Consider the following 12,633-nt stretch of genomic DNA (forward strand, 5'->3'; position numbering starts at 1 on the left):
CCGGTTAGTAAAAACCATGAATTAATGCTTTGTCAAGTCTGCAGACAGACGGCAGGCGAAAAACCTTTTAAAATGCGTGTTTTCTAAATGGAGGTTGGCTAAGCTAACGCAGTATATGCTCCGACCGTCCACACTCACAACAACGGCCTATACAGACATAAATAAAGCAGCGACTGTATTCACCATGACACAGGCAGTCTGTGGTTTGTACTTGTTTAACTTTTGTCTAGTTTCTGAACATATATGAGGAGCTGTGAGCTCTGAGTGCTAACAGCTAACGGCTGTGTTGTTTTTCTGGGGTTCTCTGAAGATCACTTCACGGCTCCGCCTACACTGCGTTACTATAAGGGGCGTTCACACCAAGTACTTTTCCCACAGTAGTTCATGAGAACTTTAGTTCATGAGAGCTCTTTAGTTCTGATGAACTAAAGCAGATCGCGTTCACACCAAAATGAGTTCCTGGGGGTGGATTAGGCAAATGAGCCGCTGACGTCACTTCTTCTTCTTCTGCTTTGGGTTAACTGGCAGGCCGCAAACAACTTCACGGCGAGTACAGTAGGTGGCGGTATGCACCTTAAAGTTGCAATTCGCCAAAAAACCGAGAGAAGAAGAAGAAAAAAAACTTCCGCTTCCGCTGTATGCTTCGGTTTACCTTCCGACCTCAGGCACGGTATGGAGTTGACGTTTTGGTGGTCGTGTTATACAGCTTCGTAACTGAGTTATTTAAGCCAATAACCACAAATACAAATAGACCATTCAAATGCAATAGAAATGCTGAGTCGGAGGCGAAGGCGGTTAAGAAGCCTTAATAAAAGGATTGGACCACGAAAAGCACACGCTATGGACATTTTCGCCGTAGGAGAGCTGAGCATGATGATCGTTATCACGCCCAAAGAACAGCAATGGTACGTTCATTAAATTACATTAATACTATCTAATGTTGGATTTATGGAGTTATGTAGGGCTAATTTGTGTCTTTGTATGTGTTTCCAGATATGCGAATACTACGGAACGCGTCGTGTCCCGTGCTCTCTCTGGGTGAACAATTCGCCTGGAAGCAACGTTGGGGAGAGGCATCTGAACAGCATGGAAATTGTAAATTGACAATAAAGCTGATCTTTTGTAGTGCATTTGGTTCTCTCTTTTATTTACCAGTCAACAGACACAATTACAATAGTGCAGACACACCTTAGTGCAAAGATTAAATGTCAGTATCAAAACAGTACTCATACTGTATATTTGTATATTAATGAGTATATTATTATGTTAAATGTGTGTTAAAGACAATGGGATGAGGTTAAAAACTGTTGTATACCATCTTTACTGTGATAAATACATACATGTTAAGCATACACACCTGAAGAACTACGTTACACACACACACACAGGTTAGTCTGTGCACTGCTGCTGGTTTAAACAAAGACAGTCATGATGCTAGTACCGTGCATGTAGGTTCTCTTTTATTTATCAGCAGCAGATCAATAAGTGTCAGTAGTATCAACACAATATAATAACAGTGGCAATATATATATATATATATATATATATATATATATATATATATATATATATATATATATAAATAACAATAGGTAGGCTCAGCAGCAGACACACCTTAGTGCAAAGTTAGGTGTCAGTATTAATAACAGTGGCATATATATATATATATATATATAATCACAATAATACAAAATGAACTGTCCCAGGTGTACACTCAAAAAAGTGAACTCTGTGAGTTGTTGAATCTAATGAATGCATCTTTACCCAATTTAATTGATATATCTGAGTTTGCTGTTTAAACCTAGTTGATTTAAGTAGGGTTTTCTTAAAATGGATACCTGTTGAAGCCACATATGCTGCTCAATTATCTCCAACGCAACACAGCTGTGTAAATTGCCTGTGGCGCATGCGCAGAGGCTCACATGAGGGATATGATTGTGACGTGGGCTTTTTCGCGGTGAGGAAGGACAGGAGAAGCTGAAGAAGCAATGGCAGAGACCTGAGCGACATCCAAATGAATATGAGTGAGTATGTTTTTCCTATGCAACATTTTAAGTTGGTTTATAAACATGCGGTTAGAATGTGAAATTGAGAGTGTTGTAACTCGCAGAAATATCTGCAATATTTTCGCATATGGCAGCTAAGGTTGGCTAGCTGGAAAGCTAACTAACTAACTTAATGCTAGCCAGCAGGAATATATCACAGTAGCAACCAAACAGTTTTAAATTGAATTATAAATTACTGACTTGTGTGTTGTGAAATGTTAATTTAATATTGTGAAAGTGGCGCGAAGATGGCTGTTGGTCGGGTTTAGGGATATGTGTTTGACTGTCAGTGAGCAGGACCGGCTATTAACCGGCGGCAACTGAGATGCCTGTGGCGGGGGAAGACAGAAGCTTGCAGATAAAGAACAGACTGTGTGATAGCACTAATGTTACAGTGTGAGAGCTAGCTTGCTAACGTAAACCAGCTACGTTAGTGGTTGGGCGAGCGAGAGTGAGAGAGGGAGCGGGGCTCAGTGATGCAAATTAGTGCTTTTCGGCGCCTCCCGCTTTTTTAACGCTGATTTGGGTGACTTGTGTAATTCGTGGAGAACCGAAGAGTTTTCGTTTTTGGGGGGGGGGGGGGGGGTTTGGAGTCCGTCAACAACTTCGTACTTAAAAAAAGAAGAAATCTAGACCGCAAAATAATTAAACAAGCGAGTGCCTGTTTTTCCTGACCAAGGACAGGTTCCTTGAACACAACACGAGCGTAACGTGTCTTCACGTGGTATATGTCTGAAAGGAGTGCTGACGGAGAGCACCGGAAAGCCGCTCCAGCTCTTCAAATATTGCAGTACCCATAAGGAGCCGTACACATGCCGCAGTGTTTGCGTGGCTGTGTCTTTAGTTGTAATCACAGTGGCGATCTGTTGTTATTAGCATCTGGTTAGCTAGCTATGCTAACGAATTTAAAGAGCTTCTCTACAACCAGGTGGAAGAGAGCTCTCTCCTGAGAGGCTCAAATAACCTCAGCTCAGTGAGGTTAAGGCACACCTTGATATGATCATTATAGTTATTAATGAGACATTAGAGACTAAATGAAAAACAGGTATAAAATACTATATGACAGTAACAAAAAAGTTGTTAAAAATAACAAGAATATAGTTTAAAAGGGGAGTGATTTGTAAAATATCCAAAATGAAAAATCTTGATTTATAACTTAACATCTCTGTCTCCTATTGATCTGAGTATATTATAAAGAATAGCCAGTTCATTGAAGCATTATAGCACAGGCCTTTGTCAGATGGTATATTACGCTGTTTTTTCTCTGCTTCGAATAGTTCTCTCTTTTTTTCACCATACCTGTGTTTGCATCACTGATCTATACTCTGTCATTTTTTGTTTAATATTTTTGTTTGTTTCATTTTCAGTTACATGTGGAAGTGTAAAGACTGTGGTGCAGAGGAAACCTCAAGATTTCAGCTATTGAAGCACTACAGGTTAATACATGGCCACTTTGGCCGCAGACAACCTTATCCATGCACATATTCTAAATGCCCATGCACATTTAAAACGTGGAATGCCCTTCGAAGTCATCTATCCAGATCACATTTTGATCAAACGTCACAAAAATCTGTAAATGTAACAACATTTACCTGCCATCATTGTTCTTGTAGTGGCATTGTCTCATTGAGAGAGTTTTTCGTTCATGTTAACAACCATCTCAAAAGACACGAAACCATCTGTTGTGTGTTTGAAAGTTGTTCCTTTTCAACAAATATTTACGGAACATATCAATCACACAAGAACAGAAAGCACAAGACGCATACACTGAACAATTTCAAAGCTGGAATTGTGGAAAATGGAAGGGCAGATTCATTGAGTTGTACTTTGGGAGATACATGCTTGACAGAGAGTGATGAGATACTTCACGATGATGAGCTTGAGGTTGGTGCATTGGTCCAAACGTCAGAGAACTTGCATAAAGTTATAGAACAGAAACTGGCATTTGTTTTATTAAAACTTGAAAACTGTTTCCATGTACCAGGCTCTGCCATTGATGAGCTGCTAAACGAGTTGCACTATTTGATTAGTTCTTCTCTGGTGCCAGTATCCAACAACATTCTAGCTGATTTCTTCAGTAACCATAACTTGCAAGTTGACCAATTGCTCATTAATGAGTTAGGCTGTACACTTTGTACGTCCAACCCTCTGTCAAAAGCTTTACAAAAGGAAGGACCTTTAGCCACTGCTTTTAAGAGGAAGCAATACTACAAGGATCATTTCAATATTGTTGATCCAGTTCAGTACATACTTGATGCAAAGACTAAAAGAAGTTTTCAGTATGTCCCTTTGCTAAAGGTTTTACATCAGCTACTTCATCAAAATGATGTGCTTAGCAAGGTTGTTGAAAAGAGAAGAGAACAACAGGTAGTGAATGACCACCTTCATTATAAATCTTTTGAAGATGGCCAGTACTTCAAGAACAATGATTTTCTGGCAGGGGGGGAACTGAGAATCTCCATCTGTCTATACGTAGATGACTTTGAAGTCTGCAACCCACTCGGTACTTCACGTAAAACACACAAACTCTGTGCTGTCTATTGGATTTTGGGAAATTTGCCTCCTGGCAGCCATTCCTCTTTGACCTCAATATACCTGGCTCTTTTATGTAGAAGTGATGACGTGAAGACCTTTGGCTATTGCAAAGTATTTGAACCATTACTCCAAGACCTTGTTACATTGGAGCGGCAGGGTGTTTTTGTCTCACAACTGGGTACATTTGTGAAAGGGACACTTCAGTGTGTAGTGTCAGACAACCTTGCAGCACATGGAATAGCCGGATTTGTGGAAAGTTTCTCGGGCCCATATGCTTGTAGGTTTTGTACAGCTCAGCGAGCAGAAACTCAGGTTAAAGAAGTGAAATCGGGTGCATTTACCCCAAGAAACAAGGAGCTTCATCAAGTCCATATTGATACTGCACAGGCAAAAGGAGGTAGCTTTTTTGGTGTAAAAAAAGCGTGTATTTTCACAGAAAGACTTGCCCATTTCAGTGTCACATCAGGGTATCCTCCTGATGTTGTCCATGATCTTTTTGAGGGCATAGTCCCAGTAGAGCTTGCACTGTGCCTTGGTGTGCTTATTTCCAAAAAGTTTGTTACGCTTGAAAACCTCAATAAGAGCATCAAAAACTTTCCATACAAGTGGGGGGACAAAAAAAACCGACCTCATTTGGTCCCAGTTAATTTTGTCCGAAACAAAAGAATTGGTGGCAACGCGCACGAAAATTGGTGTTTATTGAGGTTATTGCCGTTTATGATTGGGCAGTTGATCCCTGAAGACGAACCAGCTTGGAAAGTGATTCTAGACTTGAAACATATTGTAGAGCTTGTTGTTGCACCTATCCACTGTGAGGAGTCTGTGGCATATTTAGAGTTTAAAATCTCAGAGCACAGACAGAGATACCAAGAAGTATTTCCAGATCAGCGACTCTTGCCAAAACATCACTTTTTGGAGCATTACCCAGAAATGATTAAGCTGTTCGGCCCCATTGTGATGTTTTGGACTATGCGTTTTGAGGCCAAGCACAGTTATTTCAAACAGGTTGTAAGACACACAAAGTGTTTCAAGAACATTACACTGTCTCTGGCAAATAAGCACCAGCTGATGATTGGCTATCACATGCACACAAGGAGTAATGAGAGGTCAGCCTTTGACGTGTCAAACGTCTCAACAATTCCATTAGATATCATGAAAGAAGACATAGCACTTCAACTAAGTCAGAAATACACTAACCTCACAACAGTCACGCTAGCACACATTGTCTCTAGCAATGGCATTGAATATAGAATTGGAATGCTTCTTGTGCATGGATCAGTAGGTGGACTGCCTGAATTTGCAGAAATACTTCAAATGTGTATATTGAAAAACACATTGATCTTTATATGCAGAAAATTGTCTTCATGGTACAGGGAGCACTACGGAGCATTTGAGCTCCAGTCATCTTCAGCCAGAGAGATTGTGTTGGCAGAGTTAAGTGAACTGACCGACAACTATCCCCTGAGTGACTACAAGTGTGGAACCCTCCGAATGGTCACCCTTAAAAGATACATACACATGTCAGGTAATTATCCTTTAATTTTTATTTGACTTTGACTGAATGTCTTCATGGGAATGTGGGTAAAATAAGACACAGAATATCAATTAAAAACATCTGGGGTTTGGAGTCAGAAACAAGTGAGGTTAGGTTAACAGAAATAATAAAACACAACTCTACAAGGATGCTGGCGTACCCTAACTAAATCTATGCATGCTAGTTAATCAAGTCAAGTTGCATTTTGTAACATTTGCAATATAAATTTGAAACTGCCGACAATTCAAATCGGTCTGCAGTTTAATTGAACTACCAAAAATGATAATGCTGCCTTAATGTTTACTATGGCTTTATAACTACACATGTGCAAGAGTCATTCAAATATAAATATTTACACAACACATAATTAAATATGTTACTAAAGTTTAAAGAATACTTCCATCACACTAACCCAGTGCTTTCAATGCCTATGATACCTCCACTGATGATGACTGGATCTGCCTCGAATTGTATTACCTACTGTTTAAAAAATATATATCTTCTTCTGTCTTTTCTTTAGAGTAACCTGTTGACAAGTATGGCCACTTCTGCAGTGCTTTGCATCATCCTAGGAGAAAATGACTCTGCAAAAGTAACCCTGCCTTTGGGAATACCAAGCTCTGTTGAGGAACTTCAAAGTGAGATTAAGAGACAATGTGAGGTGTTTGGAGACTTTAGACTGCAATACAAGGACCTTGATTTTGATGAGTTTATAAACCTTACCTCCACCTCAGACATTCAAAACAAGGGGAAAATCAAAGTAATTTACCCCCCAAGTGCCTTATCTACAAGCAGTCCTGGCTTCTCTGCACGGACATCCAGCCAGGATGAGATCAATTCAATCTCATCTGTGGACACTGATCTTCCCTTATCTTCTGATTCTTCGTCAACATCATCCCTCAGAAGTGAGCCATGGCCAAACGCCTTTCCTGTGCCGGAGTTTGTCTATGATGTCGAGATCCAACTCCAGCGTGCCAATAGTGACTTTCAAAGTAATGGTACCCTCTTCAGTCCTAATCCAAGAATGAAGTCAGATATTCTTGAAACTTTGGCATCACAGATTGTGAAATATAAAGCATATCCCTCAAGTGCTGAATTTGATTCGGTAGCTGAAGCACTTGTGAAAAAGCACCCATGTTTAAGGGAGCAAGGCTCTGTTACTGGCTTTTATGGTTGGAAGATCAGTTTAAAATTCAAGATGGGAAACTACCGCACTAAGCTGCGCAACATTGGATGTTCAGAGCTGACTGTCAATTCTTTAAAGCGTCAACAGGATGATCAACGCACATCTCGCAATCAAGTGAAGAAACCTAAAAGAGCGGAGGTAAACTACTATCCAGACTATCCAACAGGACAAACCAAACGGAGCCTAGAGGAAGAGAGGCTGGCACTACTGTCCGAGGTACATAAGAACAATAACCAACAGGTGGTGAAGGATAAAATGGAGAGGACATTTGACTATAGGCGTCATGAGGTGATTGAAGACAAGCCATTCATTGCCGAATTCAAAAGAAGGTGGCCGGCTCTCTTTTCTGAGCGTGAGGTCAGTCATATATTTTGTTGATAACTTAATTATTATATTTTGCAAGGGGGTTCAATTTAAAGAAGCATTTTACCAATGTACATGTGATGCAGTTTGCCAGAAAACATTAGGGCAAATGCGTCAAGACTGGCCACATACACTTATTATGTTTGTCATTGGAACCTGACTACAGAATCATACTAAGAAATTAACCTAACTTTCATGTTAAATGATAGCTTTGAGAAAAATAATTATTCTATATTTTCATTCTTACAATGCTTTGACAAAAAAATCATCAGGAAGTAAAAAGAAAAATGTCATGGCTGAATTATTCCATTAACTTTTACTGTGGTGCTGCAGCCAACAAGAAAATGTGTTGATTTGATTTATGTGTTTGTCTTTATTAAATGTTTGTAGGTGGAAGCAGAGTTTGCTCGCATCACCACTGTCCCACTGAGATCTAAGTTCATGCAGCAGCTAGATCATCACTCCTCCAAGCTGTTAAGGATTTTCCAGAAAAAAGGTGGTGCCGCTGGGCAGAAAATAAGGAATATCATGGCAGAATACGACAAGGTGTGTTATCTAACAAATGCCTGGTTATTAGAAATATTTGTTTTGTTTAAATTAATTTTATTGTATTTATTGTGCAGTTGTATTACTTAAGCATGCAGTAAAATATTTGAGACGTGTGGCTGATGGAAGACATTTTAAGTCATGTTCCCACAAAGTTTAAAATGTACTTGATCAAGTCATTTTCAAAATGAAAATGAATAAATTAATTGTATTTTCATCTAAAGAGATTTGCATATTTCTGTACCTTTTCTGTGGAATGTAGTAATACATAGTGTTTCATGAATGCAAATTCGCAGAAGTTTGGCTTTTTTGAATTGCAATAATTTGATTTACTGTGCTGCATATGATGGTAGTGAAAAAATGCTTATACTGAAACATATTTCTAAGATGATCATAATGCTTAGTTCCCAGTTAAATAAATACAGTGTCTTGGATTATAACATAAATACTTTTAAAGTACAACTCACTACCTAGTAATAACCAAACACTTGCATTACAGGTGCTTCTTGTGGTATTATAACTTGTACTCCAGTTGAATGCACATTCGTCCCCCTTCATAATAAAATGCACTTAGACACTGCCTGTAAATGTAAAAAATTGTATGAAGTTGCATGTAAAAAAGAACAGGATAGTTTGCTTGTGCATTAATGCATCTAGTGTTAAATGCTGCACAATGTAAAAATACTATTCTCCCACTTATGCATTTCCTTTGTTACAGAATGACGCCATCGAGACAAGGAGAGCCTGCGTTATAAAAGCACTAATTGTGTACCTTAATGAAGACCCCGAAAGCCTGATTAGAGAGTACCTCGTAAGTATTTGTGCCTCTGCTTTCCACATTATTACCCTCTGGAAACAAAAAAAGTGATTTATTTCGTACTTTTTTGAGCTGGTTTTAAACAAACTAATGGCACCACAGGTTTGAAAGAGCAATCAGAAAATAACCCATATGCATGCATAGTACAATTCCCTTTTCAAACTATCAACAGCAGTTTGTAGACCGTTGCTTGAATGTATAATTCATAAATGGAACTGTTGAGTTTCTCAAATTTTAAAGTTTTGTAAAACCATTTTCATATCCATGGTTAACTAAATACCCACAAGCCCCTAGCAGATACCGTCAACAACTAGAAAAGCTACACCCAATGTAGCTTGTAGGTATGCTTATCTGGGAGCTCTATATATGTTACTTAGCAAGAGTGTTGCTTTTTTCCCGTGTGTGTGTGTGTAAGTCTGGCTGATGGTCTATTTTTTCTGCCTTTTAGGATGTTGAGACTGACCAGAGTGTAGATCAGATGGTCTTGGGAATCTTCGCCATAAAGAAGGAAGGTGCAGAGCCAACGGATTCCCTCGCAGATGTGGGGATTGTAATTGAAGGTGTGGAAGTGCTGAACGATCTTCAAAACATTGCGAACGCACTGGCAATTTTATTTGGACTCACATATGCATTGGACTTGAGCTATCCAAAAAACCTGAGATGCACGTTTGAGGTTCTTCAAAAGATCCTGATGGAAATGGATGTTCGCCACCTGTCGTCAAAGGCTCAAGTGCTGAAAAACAAACTGTTTGAATGAACTACTTGAACACTACAAGTGGAACGCCTTGAAACGGCACGTTGGATATCTTGGAGCAGGGGTTTTATCCAAATATTTCGGAGGGAATTTTATCTATGGAATGTTACTGAATAGGAATGTTACAAATGATTAATGTCGTACAGTTTATACGTACAAGTTGCAGTTTGGGCTATGTGGTTAAAACATGGTGCTCTTTTGAAAATTGTTGTTGCTAGCTAAATGTTGTGCAACTTTTTCTATTAAGGTGATAGCAAACTAATTATGTATATTTACCAGGTCAATAATATACTACCGTATCCAGCTAAGAGCAACATTAGCCTGGAAATGTCTGTTCTGACAAGTGTGTTTCCAATATTTACTCATCCTTTAGCTCTGTTTTGGTCTCAATACTGTTGAAGGTTATCTCGCTCCTCGGCTGCTGGATGTTTAGTTTTCCTCTCCAGCTGGTCGCTAACTTTGGGGGCCAGGTGCTTCGTCGCCTGCTTAATGATAAACGTGGAGGGAATTGAGAGTCGATCAGAGCTGGCTTGCTGAATTTTTTTGGATTTAGACAGAATTAAGAATTAGACAACACCAAACAGAAAATATGCTATAAAACCAAAACAATAATCTAGAAAACTATTGTTCCGGTTTTCATTATCTCCATAGCAACAGTTGATGACAAGAGACATTTATAAACGTTTTACACATTTTGTAGTTTACTTTTCTATTTATGTGACGACTTACATGCAATGTTTAGTTTCAGTTTGGGCTATGTGGTTAAAACATGGTGCTCTTTTGAACATTTTTGTTGCTAGCTAAATGTTGTGCAACTTCAACCTTTTGTTTGTTGATAAGGTGTGATACAAAGAAGTCTTTATGGGTTTCCATGATTTTAAACTTGGTAAACCTGGTTGCCTATGTGGTTATATCGCGTTTCATGTGAAATAAATGTATTTTTTTCACTGAACCTTAAGTCAGTTAATTTGAATTTACTTAACTACACTTCGTGGAATTTGTTGACATAGTCTGGTTTAGTAAGTGAACTTAAAATGACTTCCATTATAGCAATGAATACCAGTTAAGTAACACGGAATGCAGTAGTTTCCAGAATGATTTAAGTTTGAACTACAAATTAAAGTTAAGTTGATCTTACTAAATACAGTTGAGTATAGCAGTTCTTACTTTTAAGTAACATGAATATAGGTGAGTTAAGTTAGCATTATATAATATCTTTATGTTGGCATTAATCAAAAAAATCAAGTATGTCTAAAGAAACTGCACTGTGTTGACTTAATATTGCTCAGTTAAGTTAGCTGGACACAGAGCTATTAATTAAATCCAGGGTGACCGGGTATTGTTGAAGTTAATTAACACGGTCGCGTTGGCTCAACATAAGTCAGTTATATTCTTCTTACTAGTAATATTTAATTATAATCTACTCAACTCAGTTTTGTGGAATTTGTTGACATAACTTTATTAAGTAAGTCCAAGAAATTATTTTTTTGAGTGTAGGCAATTTGGGGTGAAGTGTCTTGCCCAGGGACACAACGACATCCTGACTGCAGTGGGGTTTGAACCTGTGCTCCCCTGATCCGAACACCAACGCACCAGACCACTGCACCACACGCCTCCCAACAAGTCATTGTACAGTTTATCAACGACAAGTTTTGAAAGGTATTTTGTTGCTCCACCTCGATTCCTGGGCCTTGTGTGAATGCAGCAGCCGTTCGTCGTGCATCTCCTTGGCACGATAGTAGTCCTGATGGTGTCCGCTGACCGGGCACAGGGTGTGGAGCTGCCTACTCTCAGCGGGGGGGAACTGAACGTGGAAACTGTGTTTCTCTGAGGGATCCTCCATGTAGTCTGAGAAGCCTTCTGAGGAAACAAGGTCAAACTATTTAGGATAATACAATGACAAGGAACAATGTTTAGGCAGTAAATAGAATTTCAATTACATTTCTACTTAAATGTGCAAAAATATTAGAACATCAGTCTTTGTGGCATGCAGGTAATCAATTGTTTAAGCTTTTACCATTAACATGTAGAATGAATGTTGCAAATTACTTGAAATTATAGCAACTACAATGTATTGTTAGAGGTAACAATACAGAGGTAGCATTATGTCCAGCTAGCATGCTAATTGCTAACGTTATATTATCGTTTTATCCCGGAGGGGAAAACTAGTTTCTAATCCTGAGAGAAACACCTCGCCTGAAACACACGATTAGTGCCATGAGTTAGTGAAGCAAATTACAGAACATTGCACACTTATTCACAAGTCAAAACGTGTTCATAGCGGGCACGGCTGAGAATAGCTAGCTAGCTAGATGTTGTTAGCCAGCTTGGACCTAACGTTAGCAAGTTCTAGCATGGCTAGCTCGATCTACTGAGCAAATAAAAGTACATCTAAGACCAGTATTGTGCAGATTAAAACAGTGCAGTGCATGTATTTTATTTTTACCTTCGTAGTCGTCCCGACATGACTTTGCCAGGTCTGCTAACTTTGCTGATCCACGGAAACGGCATTCAGTAGAAATACAATACAAATACAATGGCCGCTTCCAAAAAAAAAATTCAGAGTCAAACGGGCGTGGTTTGCATTCCGCACAGCCAATCAGACGTACGAACAATTTTCTCCCACAACAGTCCCTGCTCTGCAGCAGGGACTGAAAAGAACTAATTTGAGCTACTTTAGTTCATGGGGCTTTTTGGTGTGAACGCAAATATATCGTAGTTCTGATGAACTATTGTGGGAAAAGTACACCAAAGTACTCCGGTGTGAACGCACCTATAGATACTACCCCAGTTCCTAAACTGTAATGGAAATGCGCCATAAAGTGAGCCAGTCCTAACGAGGCCCAGCCATAC

The 12,633-nt window shown here is 39.1% G+C and overlaps 1 protein-coding gene across 1 annotated transcript; it reads left to right on the plus strand.

The window, feature by feature from the left end:
* Nucleotides 1-1,730: 1,730 nt before the first annotated feature.
* On the plus strand, nucleotides 1,731-10,850 carry LOC117484854 (sterile alpha motif domain-containing protein 3-like). The gene is made up of 7 exons (XM_034133290.1): nucleotides 1,731-2,024; nucleotides 3,413-3,481; nucleotides 5,954-6,105; nucleotides 6,635-7,657; nucleotides 8,054-8,209; nucleotides 8,928-9,020; nucleotides 9,475-10,850. The coding sequence occupies exons 4-7, from the start codon at nucleotides 6,653-6,655 to the stop codon at nucleotides 9,781-9,783; spliced, it is 1,563 nt and encodes a 520-aa protein (XP_033989181.1). The 5' UTR covers nucleotides 1,731-2,024; nucleotides 3,413-3,481; nucleotides 5,954-6,105; nucleotides 6,635-6,652; the 3' UTR covers nucleotides 9,784-10,850.
* The last annotated feature ends 1,783 nt before the right edge of the window (nucleotides 10,851-12,633 follow it).

This window comes from Trematomus bernacchii, unplaced genomic scaffold (assembly GCF_902827165.1).
Source record: "Trematomus bernacchii unplaced genomic scaffold, fTreBer1.1, whole genome shotgun sequence".
Taxonomy (NCBI): domain Eukaryota; kingdom Metazoa; phylum Chordata; class Actinopteri; order Perciformes; family Nototheniidae; genus Trematomus; species Trematomus bernacchii.